The 26,541-nt window shown below is 41.5% G+C and overlaps 2 protein-coding genes across 5 annotated transcripts in view; both read right to left on the minus strand.

Moving 5' to 3' along the window:
• LOC118744327 (pneumococcal serine-rich repeat protein) overlaps positions 1–26,541 on the minus strand; it is a 211,003-nt gene that overhangs the window by 138,811 nt on the left and 45,651 nt on the right. For all 4 annotated transcript variants that reach the window (XM_036477246.1, XM_036477247.1, XM_036477245.1 and 1 more), the window contains one exon: positions 73–1,025. In XM_036477246.1, the coding sequence (XP_036333139.1) occupies positions 73–1,002 (930 nt within the window). In that variant the 5' untranslated portion in view covers positions 1,003–1,025. The remainder of the gene's footprint in view (positions 1–72; positions 1,026–26,541) is intronic.
• On the minus strand, positions 4,829–9,934 carry LOC118745221. The gene has a single exon (XM_036478746.1). The coding sequence runs from the start codon at positions 9,932–9,934 to the stop codon at positions 4,829–4,831; it is 5,106 nt and encodes a 1,701-aa protein (XP_036334639.1).

Below are 26,541 nucleotides of genomic sequence, written 5' to 3' on the forward strand. Positions count from 1 at the left end.
ACCCACACATTTATCTACTTGCCGCTTGGCAAATCCCCAAAAACGCTCAAGCAATCAAACATTTGCACTTACCGATTCAGTTTTGATGTTGAGCGCCACATGTGGCAGCAATGCGTTCGCCTCAGCTGTTGGTGAAGGTGTACGCTCCAGTGGCACCGCTGCTACCGGTGATGTTGCGCTCGCTGTCATAGTCGACGCCGTTGTTGCCTGCGCTGCCGTCAAGCCACTAACTGTTGCCGCAATGCCGTTAGCAACTGCTGAGCCGCAACTGCCGTTGCTTGCCTCCAGACCGCTAGGTGTGCCTGGTGCAGCAACCGATGCCGCCGAGGAAAGCGGTGGCGATGTTGGTGAAATGACGCCACGCACTGACGACGCGACCGCCGATGTGGAGTACGGCGACCCCGCTATGCTGCAAGGCGATTTGTTGGCATTCGAATTGGGCGCCACAGCCGCCGTCGTCGACGATGAAGCGGTCGAGGATGTGGACGATGTGGACGAAGTCATCGATGAGTTGGAAGAGGAGGACGATGACGACGACGAGGAGGACGAACGGCCTGCCGCCGCTGTAGTCGGCGCTGTAGTACTACCGATGCGTGCACACGCCACTAGCGACGTTGTTGTGCGTTGTTGCTGTGGGTGTTGTAGCGCAGGTGTTGTCGGCCGACAGCCGTTCGGTGAGATGGCCAATATTTGTGTTGGTGTTGTTGTTGTGGTTGTGAGCGGTGGCGGTGTGCCTTCCGGACTGGGCGTTCCTGTGGCGGTGAGACTAACTGTGGCTGAAATGCTGCCGCTCAAATGGTGTACGCTGGAGTCTACAAATGGGCTGGAGTTGGTTGAAGGTTCACGCTTGATGACAATGCCGCCAGCGGCGGTCGAGGTAGTGCCCAATGAGGCGGCTGTTATGGCGGTTTCGCATGGCAAGACAGCGCCGAGCATGGTCGGCGCGTTATCGGCTTTGCGGTTGCTTGGCTGGCTCTCCGTTTCCTCGCAGCCCTCGGCCATGTCAGTGAGGCATTGTGGGGAGACTAAAATGAGAGAGGGAGGACGAGAAGTAAAAAGAAACGTAAGAGTGGTAAGAAAATATGAATAAGGTAAAACTTTAATTTGTAATTAATATGGCAGAGAGCATATCTAGCGCCCTGAGATATGCAATACTTTACTAATAGCACTGGATTATTTTGGTAAAGGCGTAAAACGTGATATGTCAATAATTTAGTCTCTCTAGCCGTTGCATATTTAGAAATTAGGTAATCTTTTGGCATACTGAACACATTTTTCATTTTGCCAGGACACCACTGGCTTTTGTACTCTCCATCAATTTTTTGGCAAGATTTAATTTTTGCAGAATGTTTGAAATATAACTCAGGGCCTATTCAAAATATTAGTTACATTGCCTTTTCCCACTATCGATTAAAGTAATCAAATTGTAACGCTTCTATACCTAAACGTATGCAACAAATTTCGCAAAGAACTTACTGCATCTGCATACTTTAAGAGCACATTATTTGCCACCACAACCTAGTCATACATACATTCACATATGTATTTAACACACATTTGCATTAAACGCAAGCCCACAGCGGCGCTCCTTGCACGAATGAGCACACCCAAATTGAACCTGATTTGCACATTATTTGCCCCTAAAAGCCTGCAAACACTTACAAATACATACGTCCATACCTACGCATACACATATAGATAAATTAATGTGTGCATGCCATAGTCTCATTACGAAGTCTTCGCCTTACTTACACTTACCTCAGCAAAGACTCGCCCGCCCAGCCGCGCGCGCACCGAGCTTAGTCCGATAAATGCAGAATGCAAATACATATATTTTGCAAACTTTGCCACCTTCGCACAAAAAGTTTCAAATGTTAACTGTACATACTTTATATACACACGTATGTACATATGTATGTATGAATGTATGAATGGGCGTCTGTGTGATTTGCATGAGTGCATTTGTCCGCACTGCTACACTGAGAAAAAGGATTAGTTTCGACAACTAAAGATATTTAGTTCCCGAATTTTGACAATATTTGGGAACTGTTACCAAGGATTGGGAACTATTACCATCGATTGGTAATTATAACTAAATATATTAAAGCTTCTAATATTCATCTAGGTTGTAACAAATCGTTAATTTAGTTGAAGGGTTTGGTTAATACTAATAAATATTTCTTTGAAGCATATTTCTACAAATTCCATTCAACTTAACGTATGGTTCATAAAAGGATGTTATTAAGCTCTGCTAATGCAGATAAGCTTTCTTTCAACACGTGGTTTAGTCATAGTTACCAAATCTTAGTTGAGGCAACCACGATTTGGTTTGAGAGTGGAACATATTCATGCTTGTGAGCCACCCCTAAATAATGCTGAGCGCTCTCTGAGCACATACGAAGAGCGCCAGCTGAGCAATGCACACAGTCCCACTTATTGAATCGTTTGAATGTGCTAGTATGCCGACCATTGCATTGTGCGTGGAAATCATTGCTCCGCTACCGCTGTTCGTATATGGGTGAAACACGCATGTGGTCCCAGAGCGCTCAGTAAGCTATGGCATGTCGATCGCTGCGCCATGTGTGCTATGACATGCCCATACTTGTTTGCCTCAGTTTCAGTTTTGCTATCATCGCGAGTTGTTTCGGTGCGCGCATAGTTTAAAGTTTAATTAAAAATATAAAGTTTGATGCCAACCGGGGTTTTTCAGTGGATATATAATTCACGTGAATTATAATTTGAAAGTGTCTATTTAGCTAAGGAAAAAGCAAAGCAGTATACTTCCAGCAGATATTGACCTGGGTTTTCGTACGACTGTTCCTGTTTCATCGTTTTTTTTTGGAAATTCATACCAACATATACATATGTATTATTTACTTTAGTAACTAACTTATTTAAATATGTACGTATTTTTATGCTTAATATATGCAAATAAAAGAAGAAAGTAAACACAACAAACATCGAGTAAATTTTTATTTGTGTCAAACTGAAACTTTTTTCCTAATAATAAACGGTTAGCTGATTCAAGTCTACAGCAAGTTCACAAAATCAATTGGAAACTTGTATCAACCAAAGCATTGTTTATATTTGCTCAACAATGATTTTATTCAACTACAATATTGTCCAATCAAGGTAGTCGTTTTGTAATTATTAACAAATATACATTTGTCCCAACTAGAAGTCTTAAGTAAATTGCAGACTTTCGTGAACTATATATTTATTTCGCCATATCCAACTATGCCACTTGATCACTATAACCAAATCTTGGTTATTATAACTAAACCTTTTTCTGGGTGTACATGAAATTTCGCCTCCAACAATCGCTTGCCCGCTCTGCTTGTTACTGTGGCATTCAGCCCTCTAGAACCTCTTTTTCGCTCATTTCGGCCTCCTCCCACTCTATGCACTCAACCCAAAGCTGTCTTACTTAATGCTCACATATTTTAGAATTTACATTTTATGCAAACATTATCGAATATTTTGTGCACTTAAACTCACACTCAGGCATTAATTTCATTAATTATCATTTGTGAGTTAGGGGGAGGGGTTCAAGTTGAAAGGAAGTGAGGCAACAACGAATACATACTACATTTATTGAGAAGTCGAGTATATGCATTTACACACATATGTAAATACATAGATACTTATAGATGTTACACACACCAGCAATGCGAGTCGCAACCGAAATGCATTCCGAAAGCATTCGAATGTCCACAGCGAACGCTAAGAAGGTGAACGCAGTCAAGGGAAATAGAAAATGCAAATGAAGAAACGGCAAAGTTAAGGAAGATAAGAAAAAGTCTGTAGGGAAAACTGGGATGAAGTGTAAAAATCGATAGCCAAAAATGGACGAGAAAGAGAAGAAGAGTAAAGGAATGAATGCGGAAAAAAAGAAAGCAACGGTCAGAGGTAAAAAAAAATTAAATCATATACACAGGGAATGGATAAGATACCCGAACACCAAAATGACGACCAATTCAGCGATACGATTAGCTCGGTGGAGACTAGTGATACAGAAAAAGGTCGCCGTGGATTGGCTGCTTAGGGCGGGATAAAGCTCCCAAACTATTTAATACAAAATTAAACAACTTAAAATCGAAACTAAAAGTTAAGCCTTCTTTAATTTAGCCAAAAAATTCCTCACAACAATATTAAATTGTATGTTTATAAAGCTCTGTAATCACATGCTTTATTTCTTTCCTCGAATATTTTCCAGACACACTTCCAAATATGTAGCTTGGCAACACTGCTTACAACAATAAACAATCACTGCATTTGCATTGTTGTAGAGAGTGATAAGAGTTTTGTTGTCTACATATTTATTTGCGTTTGTTGTTGTTGGTGAATAATTGAGAGTGGTCAGTTGAACAGCTGTTCGAAAAGGCTTTCACACCTACGCACACAAAAATACTACCCACTGTAAACGACTACATAGGTATGTATGTACATACAAGCTTGTAAATGCGCATGTGGCAGTTGTTGGAAATGAGTTCAAGTGGAGCAAATGCAATAAAAAAATTACAAAAAACAATGCAGTGAAACAACATAGAGACTGTTAACGCTTAATAGCGTTCGCGAGTTTTAATAAACGTTTAAAAGCGGATTCCTTTCGATAAGAAAAAACCAAACACGTTCGATTATGTCAAATCCATTTATTTGAGAGAGCGAAAAAAGGAAGTTGGCTTTGACAGCGAGGATGTCAGAGTTGCCAGGAGTAGTTTATACTAAACAAGTACAAGAGATGCCAGATAGGCGCGAACATGCCGGCCGCCTTGAACGACTGTTCAAATTATTACAATTTCAATTCAAGTGGTTTCAATACATAAAATTATATGGAAAAAATGTCGGTCTTTGTTGGTAGCAACGATAGCTTAGCGACAGGTCTCAATAGTTCCCCTTCGGATGTTTTTAAATTTACGACTCGAACTCGATCATCTGAGCCCGGATGGATGCCAAGTACGCGGCCAAGTTTCCATTTAGTGGGAGGCGCGTTACCGTCACGTATAACTACTACGTCGTCTTTCTGCAAATTCGCTGTTGAGCGTAACCACTTTGAGCGTTGTTGAAGTCTGACAAGGTATTCGTCCCGCCATCGTTTCCAGAAATGCTGCCGGATTGATGCGATTAATTGCCAACGTTGAAAAATAGTGCCTTTAAAGACTTCAACGTCAGGGTCGGGAAGCGCCTTTAGTGGTTCGCCGACTATGAAGTGCCCTGGTGTGAGGACCTCCAAGTCGTTTACTTCGGTAGGGATGCAGCAGATAGGACGCGAATTTACGCAGGCTTCGACCTCAGTTAATACTGTTGCAAACTCTTCGTAAGTTAAATGCGAAGGGCCCAGTGCTCGTTTGAGATGGTACTTAACGCGTTTTATACCAGCCTCCCAAAAGCCACCCATGTGTGGGGCGCTCGGGGGGTTGAAATGCCAGGTAGTTTGAGCGTCGGCAAAATATGTTGACACCTTGTCGTCATTGATGCAGCGTTCGTATGCGATCCGCAGCTCCTTCTCTGCACCCACGAAGTTAGTGCCGTTGTCGGAGTAAATGTGCTGACAGTAGCCTCTTCTGTTGGTAAAACGTTTAAAGGCGGCAATAAAGGTGATTGAAGAGAGGTCCCCAGCCAGCTCGAGATGCATTGCGCCAGTACTCATACATATAAATGAGCAGATGTACGCCTTCGTGGATTTAGCACCTCTTCCATGCGTGAATTTCAAGGCATAAGGACCAGCAAAATCGACCGCACTATGTAGGAAGCAACGCGTAGCGGTGACGCGGCTTGCGGGTAAGTCAGCCATGAGTTGCTGTATTGGCTTGCAGCTCAGTCGTCTGCAACGCGTGCAATGGCGATATACTCCACGAACAAGGTTTCGAATACCGGGTACCCAAAACCGCCGTTGAAGTACGGCCTGCATTATCTGCGGTCCACCGTGCAATGTTGTGATGTGTATCTCAGCAGCGATTACCTTAGCAAGCGGCGATTTCTTCGGCAATATTATAGGATGCTTGACATCGTCTGAAATCACGGCGTTTTTGATGCGGCCTCCTACACGTAGAATACCCTTTGAGTCTAGAAACGGTTGCAATCGTGCTAGGCTGCTTCGCATCGGTACAGGTTTGTTAAACCTGCAATTATAGATTTCTTGTTCGAAACAATTAAACTGGGTATACTTTACCAATGCTACTTCGGCACTTCGTATCTCGGCACAAGTTAAACAGCCCGTGTTTAGTGCCCCTGCACCAGACTGTGAAGCGGTGATGCGTGCGTTGTTGGCGAAGCGCAATAGATAAGCGGTTATGCGTTTAAGTTTGTCAAATGAATGATATTTGGTCAACAGGTCCCATTCGTCAGCGGTTTGTGTTAGATTCGCAACGGTCTTCTTTGATTTTAACTCGAGCTCTGTGGTATGCTTTTGTGCGGATATCAGCCAATGACTATTGCCCTCCCGTAGCCAAGGTGGCCCATGCCACCACAAGGGATGCGCAAGAAGCTGTGATGGTGTAATACCTCTCGATGCGCAATCAGCAGGATTGTGCTCTGAGGCTACATGTCTCCAATGTGAGGCCGGTAAAACTTCCTGTACATCGGCGACGCGATTGGCAACAAACACAGCCCAGCGACTTGGATTGCTTTGTAGCCACGCCAACGCAACCATGGAGTCCGTCCATGCGTACAACTTGCCGATTGAGTGGTTCAAACTTGACTGGACTTGCCGCACCAGCTTTGCACCTAGATGTGCTGCACAAAGCTCCAAACGCGGCAGCGATGTGGTTTTTAGAGGCGCTACCTTCGTTTTTGCTGCAACTAGTATGACTTTAACCTTACCATCTGGGACTTGAGTGCGACAGTATAGAGCGGCTGCATAAGCGACTTCCGAAGCATCGGTGAAAACGTGGAATTCGGAATCTGAAACAGTGCTAGTTCCCAACCAGCGATTTAGTTTCAACGATGAGAGTTTCGACAACTCACTGCGATGAGTCAACCAGTCCTTGGCAACGTCTGATGGTACCGGCTCGTCCCAGTCCACGTTTAAGCGCCAAACCCTTTGCAACCAAATTTTTGAACGAATGGTACATGGCGCGATTAAACCCAGAGGATCGAAGATTTTGCTCGAGTCAGAAAGAAAGGTACGTTTCGTAAGTTTGCTTGGAAGAGCTTCTTGATTAACTGCTATAGAAAGCCAATCGTTGTTTGTGTGCCATGTAGTACCTAGAGTGCGAATTTCATCTCCATCGGCTAAAAGGTGTGAAATTTGTTTGGATGCATGTGGTATCAGCTCCCTCAGCGTCTGACAATTTGTTGCCCACTTTCGTAGCTCGAAACCGCTTTGAGAAAGCGCGCTGGATACGTCTTTTTGAAGTACAGTAAGTTCACGAATCGTATCTGCGCCGGTTAATAAGTCGTCCATGTAAAAGTCTGACTTTACAACCTCGACAACTCTTTTACTTGTGTTGGTCGCGTTGAGCGCGGCTTGTTGTAGTGACTTCACTGCCAGGTGCGAAGCTGAGGCGACTCCATAAGTGACTCTTAAGAGACGATAGTCAGACATTGGCTGTGAAGGGTTCTCTCGCCACACTATGCGCTGATAATCGGTGTCTTGCTTAGCCACGTAAACCTGCCGGTACATTTTTTCGACGTCAGCAATGATACCAAAGCGGTGAGTACGAAAGCGAGTCAGGACAGAGAAGAGGTCTTGCTGCAACTGCGGGCCTACCATGAGAGCGTCGTTTAAGGAGTTACCTGATGATGTCCTCATAGATGCGTTGAACACGACTCTGAGTTTAGTCGTTTCGCTTGTGTTCTTTAATACCGCATGGTGTGGCATGTAATATACGTTGGTTGTTGCTGGCTCGGCTAACTCCATGTGCCCCATGTCAATAAGTTCTTGCATAAACTTACTGTACTCCTGGCGAAGGTGTTTGTTAGTGGAAAACCTTTTTTCCATGCGGAGTAAGGCTCGAACTGCTGCGGCTCTCGACTCACCGATCACGACGTCTGTCTTTAATGGTAAACGCACAATATAACGCCCGTCTTCTGCCCGCTCGGTTGTTTCGTCGAAGAGCTTTTCGCAAAACGATTCTTCTGGTGTATAAAACCTTCGAGGGGGCAACTCTTCGAGTTCCCAAAATTTGTTTATAAGTTGGGTTAGCTGCGTATCGCAATGTAAAGTCGATACTGTCAAAGGTGGCCGTTGCAAATTAGTCGCGTTCCCAAACAGTACCCAACCGAACGCGGTATTTTGTGCCATTGGGGTACCCTGTTCACCTTTACGCAGACCACTGAGTAGAATTTTTTCCATTTCGTCCATGCCGATTAAAATGTCTACTGGACCAGGCTTTGAGAAATGTAAGTCAGCTAGTGGTAAGCCGGTGAGATGCGGCCATGAGGACGTCGGTACAGGAGTTGTGGGGAGATCGTTAGTTATTGTTGGTAAGATAAGTGTACTCACTTGAAATTTGGTATCCAGGGTTCGCGGCGATACGCATAGTGTAACCTCACCCTTTGTACGACCTCCTTGTAGTGATCCAATCCCCGTAACGAAAGCGGATGATGGTGTTCTGGGGATGCGTAGGCGTTGGACGCACGCCTCGGTGACGAATGAAGCATGCGATCCGTTGTCAAGCAGAGCTCGGGCGGGTTGCCAACGACCAGCGTAGTCTTGTACCACAATCTCGGCGGTTGCCAGCAAAATGACACGATCAGCGTCAGCGTGGTGTGAGGTGACGTTGACGGGCTGGCCGGTTGAACTGCTAGCAGGTGTTGCGGTTTGGTTGGGGAAGTTTGCATGAAGTAAGGTGTGGTGGCGGTGTTGACATATACGACACGAAGATGCGCTGCGGCATTTAGAGAGAACGTGCCCTTTGCTGAGACAATTTACACATGCGCCTAGCCCGTTGACAGCGGATAATCTACCCTTTGAGTCGAGTTGGCTGAACTGCGGACAAGTGTAGATTTTATGATCACCGTTGCAATGAGCACAATGCAACACTTTTGTAGCGGCCGATGTATGGTCGCGTGTTGCCGACTGACTGCATGCCGTGTGAAGAACGTTCTTTGTTGTTTTTGTGCTAGCGCTTACTTGTGGCACCATCTCTAATGAACGTGCACGAGTTTCGAGAAACTCTCGAAGAGCGGTGAAGGATGGTAGATCATCTATCACAAGCGATAGCTCCCATTGCTTGCGGGTTTCGTATGCTAACTTGGATACGGTTAAATGAATGAGCCAATCGTCCCAAAATTCAACTGGACGCCCGAGTGCGCGCAGTGCACCAACGTGCTGAAGGATAGCATTTAATACGTGTTTGATTGCTTTAGCTGTATCTTTGGTTGCCTTCTCAATTGATGATAGCGCTTTGATGTGGCTGTCCACCATGACTCGCATGACTTTGTACCTCGCGGTCAATAAGTCCCAAGCCTCATTATAATTGCTGTCACACACCGCTAAGCTGCTCACCAAATCTAATGCTTCTCCTTTCAAACAATTCCGAAGATAATGCAATTTTTGTCCGTTCGACAAATTCGCATTCGCATTAACGAGTGAGCAAAAAGCATCGTGAAAAGACAACCATTGAGTGGGGTCGCCATTAAACGACGGCAACTGCAGTTTAGGAAGTGGCGTGGGCGTAGGCGCTACCTTTACGGAAGTTTGATGCGATGGCTGCTTTTGAGCTGATAACAGGCGTTTTAAATTAGCCTTGGCGGTGCTATACCACTCCTCTCCTTGTATGCGTGACTGCTCCTCCATGGAAGCGTTCTCATCCCCACACGACAGCTCCACTTCCTGCTGTGCTTCGCAAAAGCGAGTCCACTGCTCTTCAAGCAATTGAAGATAAGTAGATATTACCTCGGTGTCCACCGATAGAGCATCCACTTTGCTAGATTGTAAGTAGCGTTTGATTGCATTTAACGCGGAGTCACGAATTTTAAGAGATGACATATTGCAAATGTCAGCGCGGAATAAATTTATTAAATATAGGCGGCTTTGCGAATTTGAATGAAAATATAATGCGATCCGGGTTGAAGGACCAGTTTATGTTAACGCTTAATAGCGTTCGCGAGTTTTAATAAACGTTTAAAAGCGGATTCCTTTCGATAAGAAAAAACCAAACACGTTCGATTATGTCAAATCCATTTATTTGAGAGAGCGAAAAAAGGAAGTTGGCTTTGACAGCGAGGATGTCAGAGTTGCCAGGAGTAGTTTATACTAAACAAGTACAAGAGATGCCAGATAGGCGCGAACAGAGACCAACTGGCATATGAAGTGTAAGGTTTGCTGTTTGAGAGTCTAGGCACTGCGTGCACGTAAATATGCATGTAGTTGTATGTGAGTGCAGTTTTTCAAATGCTCGAAACTAAAGGAAATCTGCTTAAGCCACCTTAAGTGGATAATTTTGAATGGCTTAAATATTTTGCAGAATTTTTTTTTTTCTTGGAGAAGAGTGACTAGGCATTTTAGGCACAGGAACGAACAAGAGATGTTTTTTATTACAAATTACTTGATTACGGTTTATTAAGGGGCAACATATATAAAAAAAAATTTAGGCAATATCCATGACTCTCTTTTTAAGTTTTTTTAAAATAACTTTTAATTGCATGCTTAACATTTTTTGTTGTTAAAAATTTAAGTATATTTTTTTTTAAGTACATAGTATGAACCCTGTGCTGTTTTTACGCGTTCTAGTTGTCTAGAGTCCTTATTGAAATGTTAAGCTGAATGTTAAGATTTAGAGACTTTTACTGAATTAGTGTTAAGTTTACAGCGTGAAAGGCTTCGCAGTGCGGGTAGGAGAGCGCGAATTGAAGTCACACGCATCCAATCGGATACATGGGGCATATTCGTTGTCGAAATAAAGTTAGTTATAGCTTTTTTTGGCAGATATTCCACAAATTTTTTTTTTCCGAAAATTGGCTTTAGTTACGACCTTATTTTGACTGTTAATATGCCCCATAGTTATCCATTGCAATTACCTGTGCTCTGTGGTGAGTAAGTAGCAGGATGAACCAAATGTTACTAGCCGAAATTTGTTTAAGACGAAATGAAAAATAATAATCGAGGAAGTAGTCGACTTAAGTTTTATCTGCCAGACTGTTAAAGAACCGTGGCCCCAGTGATTTGAGTCAACTCGCGGCCTGGACTCCAATACAGACAGCGCACAGTAGCCTCTGCAGAATGAACTCTTTGGCGTTCGCCATCGTTGGAGCAACGACAAAAACTCTTACTGCCGATCTGTTAAATTTCCGAGCGTCTTTCATGTTAAGTTCTCCACTCAAAACAATGCTCAAGAATAAGAAATAAAATTAACTTATGCTCTGGGACCGCCAGAAAGACGTTTACTTGCCACTTATGTACTTACCAAATAGTGCCTAGCGACTTAAAACACAAAACCTCAATAGCCACAGATCGTCTTTCGAAAACCCTCAATAATATTAAACGTAAATTATTTAAGATATCTCTTCTTACACAATTCTCCAAATTATGTGCGCTCTTCCATTTTTAATTGCATACTTGCATGCAAATCAAAAATCGATATTTCTGCAATCTACTACAACTGCCTTAAAATGGGAAGTTCCTTCATAAATTTTATCACAACCTGCTTCGCCGCACCCACTCGCATACTAAAATTGTGTCTAATCCTTAATTTTCTAAATTACTTATTTTCAACTGGGCAGCAATACTTTCGTTGTATGTGTTGTTGTTCCTGTTTGCTGGTATTTGTGCTGCTAATGGGCTAGCCGACGACAACATTCAGGAGTCGACCGCAAACTATGTATAGCCATGGCTTGCCCGTGCAGAGTTGACTACTTTGTTGAAATGCAAATGCACTCCACGAATTCGTAGCCCATGACACCCGCGCACACCAAGCGCACTGCCAAACCTGCTTAAAGAGCATAAAGTATACGAATAAACTAATGACAAAATGCAACAATAATAACAACTTTTATTAAGGAAAACGATATAGACACCAACAACAATTTTCTTATGCTCGCCAGTGAAAACACCTCTAAATTTGCAGAATAAATTCACATACCGGCTTCTAGTGTATGTAGGTTTTAAGCATATGTGTACTCAAATAAGTGTAATCAACTACATATTTATATGTGTGAGTCAGCATGCCAGCTCGTATGGTTAATGTGTCCACACACTGCCTATACACTTTTGTAATTCGGTTCATTTTGCTCGAGCAACTGCCGCCTCTCATTTAGCCCACCCTCACTCATACTTTCAGCCTATTCTACGCCCGCTTTTGTCTACTCTACCACATTCTTCTTTCTGTTCTCTGCTTCTTCAATGCCACTTTGGCTGCTTTGTCTGCTCATAATTTCACATTATCCTTGCAGGCCCCGGCGCTTTCGTCGTCACTTAATCGAAGTGCTGTTTGCATGTTTGTCCGTACGTCCGTCTGCTTGTGTCGTTTGCATTCCTTGCAATCTGCTGGCGTCTTCAACGTGAAAACGACGGAAATGATGGGGACGAAAAGGACGACGTCGATATCGACGCCCGCATTGCAGCTGGCTTCCATACATACCTACAAACATTCATATATGAAATTAGTATGGTAACCCTTCGGCTGCACGTGCATATGCTCCCGATCAGCCAGCCGAGTACAATTTGGACTGGCTTTGCTGCGCTGTTGACCAAACAATCGTCGTCACCGTTTTCGCTACTGCTTATCCACCCACTCATGAACTGCCTTTATTCATTGTAGATGTCACTGCCGAGTGGGCTGTTGCATTCGTATCAACTCGGCTCAAATGCTCATTGTTGTTCACCGTACTGCCTGCAATCCTTGCATGCGCGTAAAAGCCTGATTATGGCAACTTAACTTAACTTAACGGAACGTAGAACTTAGGAAACCAAAATGAAGCAGATTCGACGTGGCATTAAGTTAAAGCATAAACAGACGACAGCGTTGATCCGGATCAACTCGGGAATTAACTGCAGTTGATCCGGATTAAGTTCGAGTTAATCCGGATCAACGCTGTCGTCTCTTCAAGCTTCTACGTTAAATGCTATAGTGAGAGCCTGTAAGTTATGGTTAGTTGCCATAATCAGACCATTAGTTCTGGCGGCATTGCCATCGCTTCTCAGTCCAAGCAGATTGGCGTTGACATGAACATAATTTTGTTTGCTTGCAATCATAATGCTGCTTTTGTTGTTGCATTTATTGAATGTGAGTATGTTTTATTGCCTCGATGAATAGTTTTTTAGAGCTTCCTTTTTGGTATTTAGAACACAGTGGGAATAAAAATTTGTGAGAGCATTAAAACATGCACAAGTAATTAAAATTTGAAATAAATTGAAGGTACAACCCGGAGTATAGCGAATATGTACCGAAAGAATGGAGATACGTTAAGAGTTCCCAAAATCTAGAAAGTTAAATCACTCACAGTCAAAGGACTTCAGAACCCATAAGTCTTTAATCGCCCATACTAAAAACAGTGGAGAGACTAATCGATCTGCAAATTAAGGAAAGTATTAGTATTCACACAATGAACACAGCTCAACACGCTTACCGCTAAGGTAGATCTGTTGAAAGCGCGCTTCACGAAGTGGTAGGCACTATTGAAAAATCGCTGGAACTTAAGGAATACACCCTTGCCGTCTTCCAGGATATTGAAGGGGCCTTCAATAATGTCCGAACGAATGCGATAAGCAAGACACTCTCTGAGCACGGCATTCAGCGTCCTAGGGTGGCATGGATTGACTCCATGCTCAAGAACAGAATAATCAACGCTACCATAGGCAGAAATCTGTGAGAAGGAAAAGCACCAGGGGACGTACTATCCCTTCTTCTCCGGCTCCTGGTGGTGAACTAAATTCTGGGGATTTTTTAAACTAGGGGACCTACGCCGACAATTTAGTGATAGCCATTACTGGCAAATTCCTGACACCATAAGTGAACTAATTGAGAGGGCACTAGTACTATCTCTAAGTGGGCCAACCAGAATGGATTCGGGGTAAACCCCTCCAAGACAAACTGGTATTGTTTACAAGGACAGCAAAAGTACCCACTTTTTCTCTACCGAAATTAAGATAAACTACTTTAAAACTCTCCTCGGAGGCAAAATAGCTTGGAATTATTCTGAAATCCAAGTTGAATCGGAAAATGGATTTAGAGGAGAGAGCCAAGAAATCTCTAGCAGCTTACTACACATGCAAAAGGACCTTTGGAAAGCAATGACACTATGATGTACGTCATCTATGGGATGAAAACCACAGTCATCAGACCAATTTCAACCCACGGATCCTTAGTATTGTGGAGGGAGGGATGGAGGGCCAGTGAGTAGCGCAACTCAGGAAGTGCTTAACATGATATTTCGTTTACAACCGCTGCACAACTAATTTTGGGCATGCAGAAATATTGAATGAAATAAAGTGGCTAGCTCAATGCAATTAAAGCCGACACAGAAGCCATCACTGATTACATTCCGCCTATTTGGGACTTCAACACGAATACACCCATTAAGTTCCCGACCAGGCAAGAATTGGATGTAGGAGCGCCAGTAGCAGAGGGGGGATATGTATCTACGCTGACGGTTCAAAGACGGAACAAGGGAGACCGGAGCCGGTATCTACTCGAAGAACCGTTTCGTCCATCGAACAACTGCAGTGACTTACAAGCGGAGATCTAAGCTCTAGAGAGGGCTTGAGAGAGCAGTGCCCATCACCGCCATATGCCTTACTTGCCTCAAGAGGTTTGTCAAGCTTTACAAGAGCTCTCTCTGCCTTTACTGTGCATGTGTATGTAAATATAATATACGTATTTATATACTAACCCACACAGTTTTGGGCTGACTCACATCGTCTCACATTTAATATTTTCAGTTTGGGAGAGCTTTACTTGAGAGAGCTATGTGGTATTTATCTAAGTCAGTAGCTATAAGAGAGTGCTTTTACTCTGTGCTTTTACGTCTGCGTCGTGACCGTGGTCTAATTTTGAGACGTTCCAAGTTCTAAGATCTAAGTTTTTGGCATTTCGTTAAACCACTACCGATACTGTTTTTTTATTGCGAGCCTTTTCTTTGGCCTTTCAGCCTAACTTTGTCCCGTTAGTCTATAAGAGGATACATGCTATCTAATTTACTTATTCCATTTGCATATACACCAGTCCTATCATTTAGTGGTAATCTACGTGAACCAAATTCAAGTACTCTGCATTAGAGTTCCCCCTCTATATGAAGAAAAACCCGTTAAACATATTTCTGCAAAAGTGATTATGTCTAAAATCTTTGTTTTTATTATAGTGTTTATTTTTGCAATACTTAAATGATTAATTTCCTACAATTGGAAAGTTGTTGCAACAAAGTTTAACACAACAAAAACAACAACAACCACAACGCCTTAGCTCCGTCACTGCCACATCTTTTCATATTCTAATTGCAATTTTGTGTAAAAAGGCGACGCAACACCGCGGCGGTGAAATGTGGGGAAAACTTAGTTTGTAGCCAAACAATAATTATACCGGTTCTATTAAGTGGACATGGTTATGGATATGGAGGTTCATGTTGGCGTACCCGCAGAGGAAGGAGGCAAAATGTAGAGGAAGGCAGGGCAGGACAGGACAGGACAGGCGTATAAAATGAAATGCTTTATGCTGCAGCAAAGCGAATGTTGATCAGCAACATGTTGCAGAGTCTCTATAGCCATCGGAGTGCTCGACTGTATGTAATTTACTCGTAAGCGCACTGATTATATTGGCCATCGAACGATGTTGCTGTTGTTGCATGTTGCACATTGCATGAATGTAAGTATGTGTTTAAACATGTATTTGCGGTGATCAGCACTAATTTTTGTAGTTATTATTGGCCATCTTGGCATGGTCTCGTGGTTGTTGTTGTTGCTGTTGTATTATGATAAGTCGTTATTAAACGACGTCAACGATCGATAGCCAACTTGCATGTGCTTGAGAGTATTAGATTGCAAGAGCGAGTGTCTCTGTGTGTGTGTGTGTGTGCGTGTGTGCCAGTATGTTTGCATTTATTGGCACAACAATAATTTAAGCTTTGCGCAGGAAGTAGAGCAACTTTTTAGTAGTTGGGACACACCATACCACATACATATGTATCTACATATGTCCATATGAATGTGTGTGTATGTAATTAATTTTTTTTTTAGATACATATGTCAGCACAAATGTGCCTAGTTAGGCAGTGTGTAAGTATGTATGGGAGAGTGTTTGTATGCTGACATTAATAATCATAGCGCAACATGGCAATTACAATACATGAATAGCCGATTTATGGCCTGCATATACATATGTACATACGGCTTATGTATACATACAAACATACATAAATATCTAATCGTAGATTTGTAGATGACTTGCATGAGAAATTGCATTGTTAAGGCAACAAAATATTAATTAGCCGTGCAAGTAAATGTGGAACAAGGAAGCAGCAAATGATTGCTGCAAACTGGTAATGAATGCAAATATTTTATGTGAAAACTTCGAAAGCGCATTTGAAATGCATACAGGCAAAAATGTTTTTCATCAAATTAAGAAGTTTTAATTTGAGTCAAAATCTAGACGATTTCAAACCGAAGTGTCGAAAAGTCTTCACAGCACGTCGTTTTAAGACTGACAGTAGAATTATCAACGAATGTGTGCATAAAATATATTCCCATTCGTAAGTCATACGGTTTTGAGCAATGTCACTTTGCACTGGAATCTAAACCAGCCTGAATTGGGAGTAATCCGAGTATAAAATGAAGCTCCAACATCTGACATCGATTTATCCAGCAATATTTTCACTGGACCTCTATTTTAGAGGCTGCCACTTTACCGTTCACCCCTTGAAGAGATGTGTGCAGAAAAGGATCTTCCAAAGATTGCCAAGTGCTCATATAGCGGTTGGAAGGAGAAACTATTACATCCTAGCATTATGGCGTAGAAGACTACGATATATCGAATTTCGTAGGCAGAAAGCTTACCCAGCATACTACACTCGTCGGAATATCTTCAGCAGAAACTGCCGATTAAAACCTAACTTGTTATGTATAGCGATCATAAGACCAATCCAATATACGGCGCTCTGGTCTGGTGGCCCAAACTCGGCAAACAATATAATATCAGCAAAATAAGAAGCATACAAAAGGCACCAAACGTAGGAGTAACAGATGCAGTAAGATCTTGCCCTGATCTCAACCTGATCCCCATCGATCTTCATCTGAAATAAATGGCTATGAAATCGGCGGTCAAACTCAGAGACTCACGCCTCTGGATGACTAGACACTTTGGACATGGATCGACTATAACTGAAATGCAATTAGGTAAATCGACAGATTATATAGTAGGTAATCTAGACCCCAGCTGTAAGATGCAAGTGTTATTCCCATCCAGAAAAGAATGTAGGAAGGACCGAGTAAAGCAACAATATATTCTGACACCAACGCGGCGCTATTAGCAAATGCATCACCGGTTACCAAATCCAAGTTAGTTAGGGAATGCAAAATGGTAGGTACAGCGCTCAGCGTTTCAGTCACCTATTGTCGCTCTTGTCTGGGCATTCGGACATAGGGGCATAGAAGGCAATGCGAAGGCTGTTAAATTTTCGAAGGCTGGAGCTGGTTTCAACGAGCCCGAAGCGATGTAACTGTGCTGGGAACTGTGCTCTGGGAATAATCCAAATAGATATTACTTTCAATTTTCCTGAACCAGCTAGAAGTAGGTGGTCAGATCCACACACTCGTAAGACATCGAGAAAACTATGGCCTGATTACAATAGGATGAGGACCTTAGCACGGGACGTTGGCGCCTAGGCAAACAAGCGACAGAAATTATACTACCCCATAATATGGTCTATCGCAGCTGTCAGCTAGAAGATAGCGAAGAAAGTATCCATCATTTCGTTTCTGAATCTCCAGGTCCATCGAATATTGGGACTAACCGATCTATCAAGAGCTAACATAAGCAAAATTGATAAATTAATTAGGAAAATGGTTTGACCAAGCAACCTAGAATGTACATAGACAATAAATATTAAAAGAGTGTAAACACGCGCTAATTGAATCCAAGACAAAAACTGGGAAGCATTGCAACCAACCAACCAACTAACTCCTCAATATTTGGTCTCTAGTAGCTCCTGTCTAAGCTCACGAACAAATAATTGTCCCTGTCAGAGAGCATAGCACACTCCTGATGAACAAGATGCCCTCCGTCTTTCCATGTTTAACAGAAAGCCCTTAGCTAACACGGACGGATAGAGGCAGGGTTGCTGGAGGTGTCTTCAGTCGGGATCTCTCTATCAAAACTGTGTTCTGTTCTGCTGCAGTGTCTTTGAAGCAGAAATAGCTGCCATAAAAGAAGCGGCAAACTCTCTGCTATAATTTCTGACGTCAGTTAGGAAGGTTTGCATATACATGGACAAGCAGGCGGCCATTAGGGCCCTGAACGCTATGATGATGCCCTCGAAATCTGTAAGGATATGCCTGACCTCTCTGCCAATCGCTTCGGAGTACTTCTTAATAAGACTTGTTTGGGTCACAGTGACATCTCGGGAAACTGCGCGGCTGATGACCTGGCAAGGAAAGGTACCCTCGAAACGATATCAGCAGATATGCAGCAACTTGACGTCCTCCTGTGGTACACTCTTGGACGGTTAGGCCTCGTATAAACTCATCGAGCGCTAACTGTAGGACATGCCCTATTCCCAGATCCTTCTGGAGCTCCTTACACTTGCAAAGCCTCAGCACTCGCTATTGGTGGGAGTTCTGACAGGCCATTGTGCGATTGATACTCACACGGCAAGACTAGGAATTAAAATTGATCCATTTTGTTTCAGCTGTCAAGAGGAAGATGAGATGGAATCATCTCAGAAATATCTTGTAGAACGCGCAGCTCTCGCGAGGCTAAAATAGAAACATTTTGGCTCGCAGTTCTTAACTAACCCTGAGCACTCAGGTATCGAAATTAGCCGCTTTGGAAATTTTGTAGTCGACTCGCTGCGATTCGCCGACTGAATTAATGGCCTCCCTTAAGTTTTTCGTGGCACCACAAAGGACATTCTCTTAATTGACCAAGTTTTTCCTTGTCTGGAGCAACCACTCTAACCTAACCTAACCCAACCTAACCTTATCTAGCAGTCCAATTTGTGACTAACTTTAGGTCCCCCTAAATAAGATCATATACAGTGTCTAGAAACTTTTATCATGACATGAGTGCATCGTAGTAAGCTTAGCAGCTCCTCTTCGACGACAAACATCTAGTTAGAGAAGCTCTTCTGTAGGATACCGCTGCGCACCCTACGCAGGACAGAGGCTCTGCCAAGTGCCCTACGACATCTCTGACGCGGAGGATACGGGAGATAAGCCAGAGGTGGTCAAATGAACTTATTAGGCTTACAAAGCCATAATTCTATGCTAAAGGAGAAGATTCTCTCCATACACTGATCGATTGAAACCCAGGTGGTTAGACTCTAAATGAAGTCTGTTGAGAAAGTTGCATTCACCGGATTAGTCAAGTTGTCTTAATTATCCTCAACAGATTTAAAATTTCACAAACAAGTCAAGTTATGGTCAACTCAGTCCTTTTGCAGGTCAAACCTGACCAAATATAAAATCGCAGTGCTTTAGAAAAAAAGATTGTTGAACCTCGTAAAATCTCAGTGCAAAATGTATAAAATTTTACGCACGAATTTTTAAGGTCACTAGTTATACATCTGACATAAGAACATTCGCCACGGAGTGCAATTCCCATTAAACTGCCAAATGTCCTTTTTATCCTTCATAGAATGCAATATAATTTGACTGTTACAATACAGCACATACATACGAATGCTCACACCTATTTACATATACATACATATGTACATACTTGCGTAAGTATAAATTCATTCATTAAAAGCACACGAGATTAACGCATGCAAAGCGAAAGGATATTACGAATGTGGAAAAAGTTAATAGCGTCGTACACTCACGCAGCACAGAAAAGGAAAGAGCGCGCGCACGCTCGCTGGCCAAGTGTGGGCGGACGAAAGAATGTAGGAAGCTCGCGTGTTACACATGAGCACGCAGCGATCACAACAAAGCCAGCCACATCAATAACAACAACATTAATTAGATGAATGCAGAAAAGTAATAACAATATTAAAAACAACAAAAACAAAAACAAATAATAAGCACACACGCCATGCAACCCTTAAAGAACTGGGGGGGAGGGAGGGAGCTGAAGTTCAACCCTTTCACATTTGCCGACGACAGCGGCTTTTGATCACCACACCCAAAGCAATAAATGACGCTTACCCCTCTCCCCTCCCCTACGCTCAACTTACATATATGTGTGCATTTTGGGCGCTTGCTTCTCGCAAACACCACATACATAATGAGCTCGCATATTCGCATTAAGCGCTCGTATTTGCATTTAATTTAAAATTCTAAATTTAAAATGTGCACCCCACCAAGCAACCACTCGCACCGCCATCATAGACGCGCTCTTCTTTCTCCCAACCATACAGCTCCACTTCGCCAGTTTGTAAGTACTCTTGGCATTTTCATATTTTATGATTCATTACATGCCAAAGTACTTAGGTACAACATTACGTTGGTGTGTGGATCGGGGGCAGCTTGGTTGCATGCAACATATTTAGACAGCAGGAAGCGCGCCATGCCAAGGACTTTTTAGCCGCCGTGGCTGGCAGGATAATAACGTCGAGCGTCAAACGCGCAGCATAATTTTGTTAAATTAGCGCACAACAATAAAAAAAAAACATCTACAACTGGCTACTACTAGAACAAATGATATCGAGCAACAATAATAATAATGAAAACAACAACAAAAAGTCTGCCGCCATAAACGTTTGCAAAAACTCCCCAATTGAACACGCACGGGATGTGAAGGCGCATTTGCAACAACAACAAAAACAAGCAACAATAATAAAAACAAAGTCAGTAAGACCAAAAGAAAGTAAAACAAAAATATTACTTATTAACAGCACGCAAAATTTTTATTGAAAAAAAATCAAAGTAAGAAAGAAGAGCAATGAAAATTATCAAGCAAATGCATACACGTTTGTACACTAGGGTGATCGCAACTAAATATTTTTTGATTTCAAAATAAAAAAATGGAGGTATACTTTTTTCGATATAGAACAATCGTAGGGGGTAAGAACATTACAATTCCGACTTTACTGTTTTTGGACCACCCTATTGTACACTCAACATTTGTTCTTTGTTGCATTTTGGGTTGATTATTCATATTTTTTTTATTAGCACCGCCATTCGAACTAATTAATGAAATTTTTTTCTAACACAACCCTTCATAGCCAGCTCATTTTTGCATGATTTTGCAATTAATTTCCTCAAAGGCTTCACACACACACTCACACTCACTCACTGTCTGTAAAATTGCATGCCAAGCTATGTTTTGAGCGTTAAGGACATCGTTCGGCTTTGGAATTGTTCAAAGGGGTTATCAAATTAAAATTTGCTGGTAGGAATGAAGCGCAGCTTTAAGGGAGAGTACCTGGGCATGTCTATAATTACATACCTATGTATATGTGTGTGTGTGTATACGAGTATGCAGTGTATTGCATGAGTTTTTGCTCATTTTTTTTTGTTCACATAATTAGAGATGGTTTGAGTTAATCGATTTTAGCTGCCACGGAACTGAGGGTTTAATGAGTTATTCAGCGCGAATTCATCGAGAATACAACTGCCACATTTGCAATATTTCTATTATACGCATTCGTGGTGGTAAATTGGGAAGTCTTTCGGTTGTTCGAAAAACTAAAATATATATTTTGTGTAGCTCAAAATATATGTATGTAAGTACTTAGTACCAGCAAATGTTTAGGTACACGACTGTGAGACACCTATTCTCAGTAATCAGCCTTAAAATCAACCGACATTTTTCGTATTGTACCGTGAAATTATTCAGGTAGACTGGTAGAATAGTCGACTGAGGTAAATCCGGCTGGCCTCCACAAAACCCCATTAAAGCCGTTGAGAATCTGCTTCTCAAAGAGAAACTCATATCCCGGGAAATTAATGCCAGCAAGGACAGTATGTGGAGCATCATAAGGCCGAGGTCACACAAAATATACACAAAATCATGTTCCGAACTTAGTTTTTACCGTATGAGAGACCTCAATCGTTTAGAGAATAAATCAATATTTTGATAAATATGTCCGTGTAGTTCAAAAGCTCATACAGTTCATCATTCCGTCTTCTTCTGCATCCATCGCCCAAGCGAACTCGTTCGTAGATCTTGCGTAGGATAGTTCTCTCGAAAGCAACTAAAACCTTCTCACATGGGGTGAGATGATGGGAGACTTGTAGAGCTTGATTTTTATTCGTCGAGAGAGGATTTGCTTTTGCCTGCCGAGCCCAAAATAACACCTATTCTCTGGATTTTCAAGCTGACGTTGTTGATAGAGTTTATGCAGACAAAGTGCTTCACTACTTCAAAGTTATTACTCCAAAGGAAGTTATTTGGCTTGCTCTCGTTCACTGCTAGACCAATCTCTTTAGTTTTTTTTCTAATCTAGAAAATGTTGCGCTTACGTCACTAAGTAGCAGACCGGCGATATAGATATCATCTGCATACGCCAGCAGCATTCTTTTGCTATACATATATGGTTTCACTGCGATTCATATTGGCAGCTCTTATTACGCTTTCCAGCATCAGATTGAAAAATTTGCTTAGTCTAAAACCTTGTTTGGTCTCAAACATCGCAGAGGGGTCCTTCCAAATTTTAACGGAGCTGAAGGTTGTGCTCAAGTGTACTCTACATAGCCGTAATAGCTCAAGTCACATTACGTAACAGCATGTACTAGTTTTCCAGGTATTCGAAATTTAGGCATGGTGTCGTACAGGCAATTTCCCTTCAAGCTATCAAAAGCGGCTAAAAAATCTACAAAAAGATGCTGTGTGCGGATTTGCATCTCTAGTGTCTTCGCCGGGATTTGATGTGCTGCGAAAATCTGGTCAATAGTGGATTAACCAGGTCTGAAGCCACACTGCAATAAGTTGGTTCGTGAAGGGCTTCAGTGTTTCACACATTAGAGTCGACTGGATTTTGTAAGCCGCCGGTTTCGAACAGCTCTCAGCCGGTATATTGTCGGCTTCGGGCCCATGTTGTTTTTAAGCCGCCTTATTGCTGTTCTCAACTCGTCTTCGTCGACTGGATGAACGTGATCTTCATCTCTATACATTGGTTCGGGTTATTCTTCATCAAGCGAGACACCTGCGTCGCCACGCAAAAGCATTAAGAAATGTTCCGTCCATATCTCAAATGAACTCTGGACGTCTGTTGCCAAATTTCCATCTTCGTCTATGCAGAAGCTATTACACCGGTCTTAAAACCATTTAATTGCTACCTAGGATTTACTAAAATTCCTAAAGGATGCGAAAATTGCTAAGACCTTATTTTTTTTTTTAAAGAATAACGTTTTTGTCATGGTTGAGCATGCTAATGTTTGAAAACACTGAACTGAGCCAGATTTCTTGTCACCTTTTTTTTCATATAATTATTTTATTGAGACTGCACCTAGAAAGCATTAATAACTACATACATTCCACATAGACATATATATATATGGACATAACTACAAATTAGTTGCAAAAACCTTCGTTCAGTTACGCGTGGCTTGCATGACATTGAAAAAATGCTTAAAAGGTAATTAAACTAATTTAAAAAGTAGTACTGGTATCACATTCCTCCTCACCCCTCAAACAATGCGTGTATGCAACAGCGGCAATTATTTTTATTCCCTCATACAAACAAATGTGTGAGCATTACAGCTCAAAAATTTCAATCAAATTCAAAGCAAAAAAAAAATAAACAAAAAACGGTTCAAATTAAACTTGTTTCTGTTGCTTGCGCTTAGAAAAATGACTATCAAGCCGAATTTTATAAAAAAAAAATTCTAGAAGCACCCTTCCATTGTTTCCCTGATAAGCAGAGGTACAACTCTAAGCAACAACAACTCTTGTCTAAAAAGAGAGTTGCTTAGCAGTTAGGGCAGGAGGACCTTTTCTTTGGAAGAGAAAATCAAGTCAAAACATGAGAGAAACCTGGCCTACACCTCTAAACTTTATTCGCGGCACACAACAAACATAAAATACATATTTATGACAGCATGTATTGGAAAGAGCTCAAAAACTTCATTTGCATTAAAATGAGTGCAACGAATACGCATTAACAGTGCATTTAAAAAGTATTAAACGGATAATTGGCGCGATCAATCAAAACCAAGCCCAACAAATTTTAATTTACCGCCAAAGTCGATGCGCACTTGAGCTTTAAAATAAATTTCAATGCAAGATTTGACATTTACATGAATGTATAGGCAATTTACAACTTAAGATTTAATATAAATATGTATGTCTAAAATAACTGAAATTAAATAAATAGCCTACAAAAAAAAAAAAAAATAAAAACACGAACGCATTCACGCACGCATAGCTAAAATAAATATTTAATTAGTGACAACTACTCAGCGCTGAAATATTAGCGACCGCACAGTGGTGCGCGACTTAGGTAAACCAGTTGTAAGGCAACGTTGCCGAATTTCGCGATTAATTTTATCTGCATACATGCAATTGAACGCGCTTGCGCGTGTGACAAACCGTTTATGGCAGATATTTTTCTTTTATAGTCAAGAGCTTGCTATACATATGTACATAGCTCCTTTGTCTTTGTGATTTTTGTAAATTTAACTTCATTAATAGCGCACATTCTGCTCATTAGCGTTGAAAAGTTACAGTTATTCACTTGTCATCGTATTGATTTATTTTCAATCGTTTTTACCTTCTTATGTGCTCGGCTGCTTTTCATAAAAATATTTTTATCGAAGTAATTGAATTCTTTGCACATAAATTTGCATAAAATTCAAATCATTCATGTCAATTGGCTGGCTTCACACACAACCGCATGTCGCCCCTCTTTCACCCACTCACCCACTCATCAACGAACAGCTGTCGCACGAACATGAAAATGAACGAGTGGCCAACAAGCATACGCTCGCGCTTGTATCCGTACATAATTCAGAGCATTAGCGCACACAAGGGGTGGATTTTGGGGTTCAAACCCCCCCTAAAACTAATAACCTCAAATACAAACTGTATCTTAAAGCTAAGAATCCAGCTCTCAAGGAAATTATAAGAAATATTTATTATAATTTCTGTTGCTTGAAAAAGCGCTTTACTTTTGCTGTAAATTTTCACGAGGAAATGAATATACGAGCATTTTTTTCTTGAGAGCTGCAAACTGATTTAAGAAATTTTGGTAGAAGAAAATTTCTTTTTCATTTCTCGTCCGTCGTTTTATATGAATTTTTGGTTTTTCTTGAGAGTTCAGTTAATTTTTTCGGTATTCGAAATATTAAAAAAAATTAGAAATCGTGAAAAATCACCATCTCTATCGAAAGCCAGAAACCAGAAATCGAAAAAAGGAACATAAAAGTTCAGAAATTCATGGAATCAATAAATTTATTTTTACTGAGTCTTATTTAAAATTTTTTCTTAGGTACTTTTGAAAGTTGAGCGCATCTTGAGTTTATAGCACTTTTTATTAAACAAGTAGTTTTTAAGGAAAGAACACAACGGGCTTCAATTCTTATATTCAATCATCGGATCTCTAAACCAAATTACGGGACGAACCTTGAGGTACCATCTTTCTACAAAAAAATGATTATTGAAATCGGTTCACGTGGTCCAAAGTTACGTATTCCGGCGAATTGATAACCTCCCCTTTTTTTAAAGTCGGTTAAAAGTGTTTGAGTTCTGTTAATCTTATGTAAATAAAGTGCAGTTTATGAATTTTAAAAAGTTTATTTATTTATTACATACTGTACATAAAACTTGCATAAATATATTTTAAAGAGCGTATTATCTGAAGAAAATTTCCAGTATTTTCCGGTGATATATCTTCAGACATATAAAACCCCCCCTAAAATATATTCCTGGGTGCGCCCCTGATTCAGAGCTATCAATTTCTTTTAATTGAGAACTAAAAGTGCATGAAAACAACAAAAAAGCAGAAGAAGAAAAAAAACAGAGTAGCAAAAAACAATATACTTTGTCTCAATTTTAATTTCAATTTATTAAATTTGCACGCGAGCGACACAATGTTGGCCACAGAACAATACCAAAACAAAAAAAAAAGAACAAAGAGTCCGTTCGGCCGGCAGGCAGGCAGCAGGGAAGGCTAGCAATACGGACACAGAGCAGCTGCGCATGCGTCACTGGCAGTGGTATGTATATTACCATCCTGAGCGGGTGTGGTGTGGGGCATGCGGTATGTGGTGTGCTGCAGTACTGCAATCTTTTTGCCAACACAAACGTCATTCGGCCGTTCAGTAGTCTTGCTGCTGTGACTGGCTCGTTGTTCGTGTTGCAAATCAGATTTTCTGCTACTTTTCTGTGGTGCTTTCCACACTTAACGCCACAGATTTCACACATGCATGTGTGTGTGGCATGGTCTATGTAGCAGCATTTTATTGCTTATTTAGCAGAGATTCTTTGGCTTTTTGCTCCTCCATTTACCTCTCCTGCGTTCGCTCGTTCGTTTCTGTTAATTTTAATTTTTAGCTTTTTCCATTTT

Source organism: Rhagoletis pomonella, unplaced genomic scaffold (genome assembly GCF_013731165.1).
Source record: "Rhagoletis pomonella isolate Grant_MI unplaced genomic scaffold, Rhpom_1.0 Rhpom_scaffold_00008, whole genome shotgun sequence".
In the NCBI taxonomy this organism is placed as follows: Eukaryota; Metazoa; Arthropoda; class Insecta; order Diptera; family Tephritidae; genus Rhagoletis; species Rhagoletis pomonella.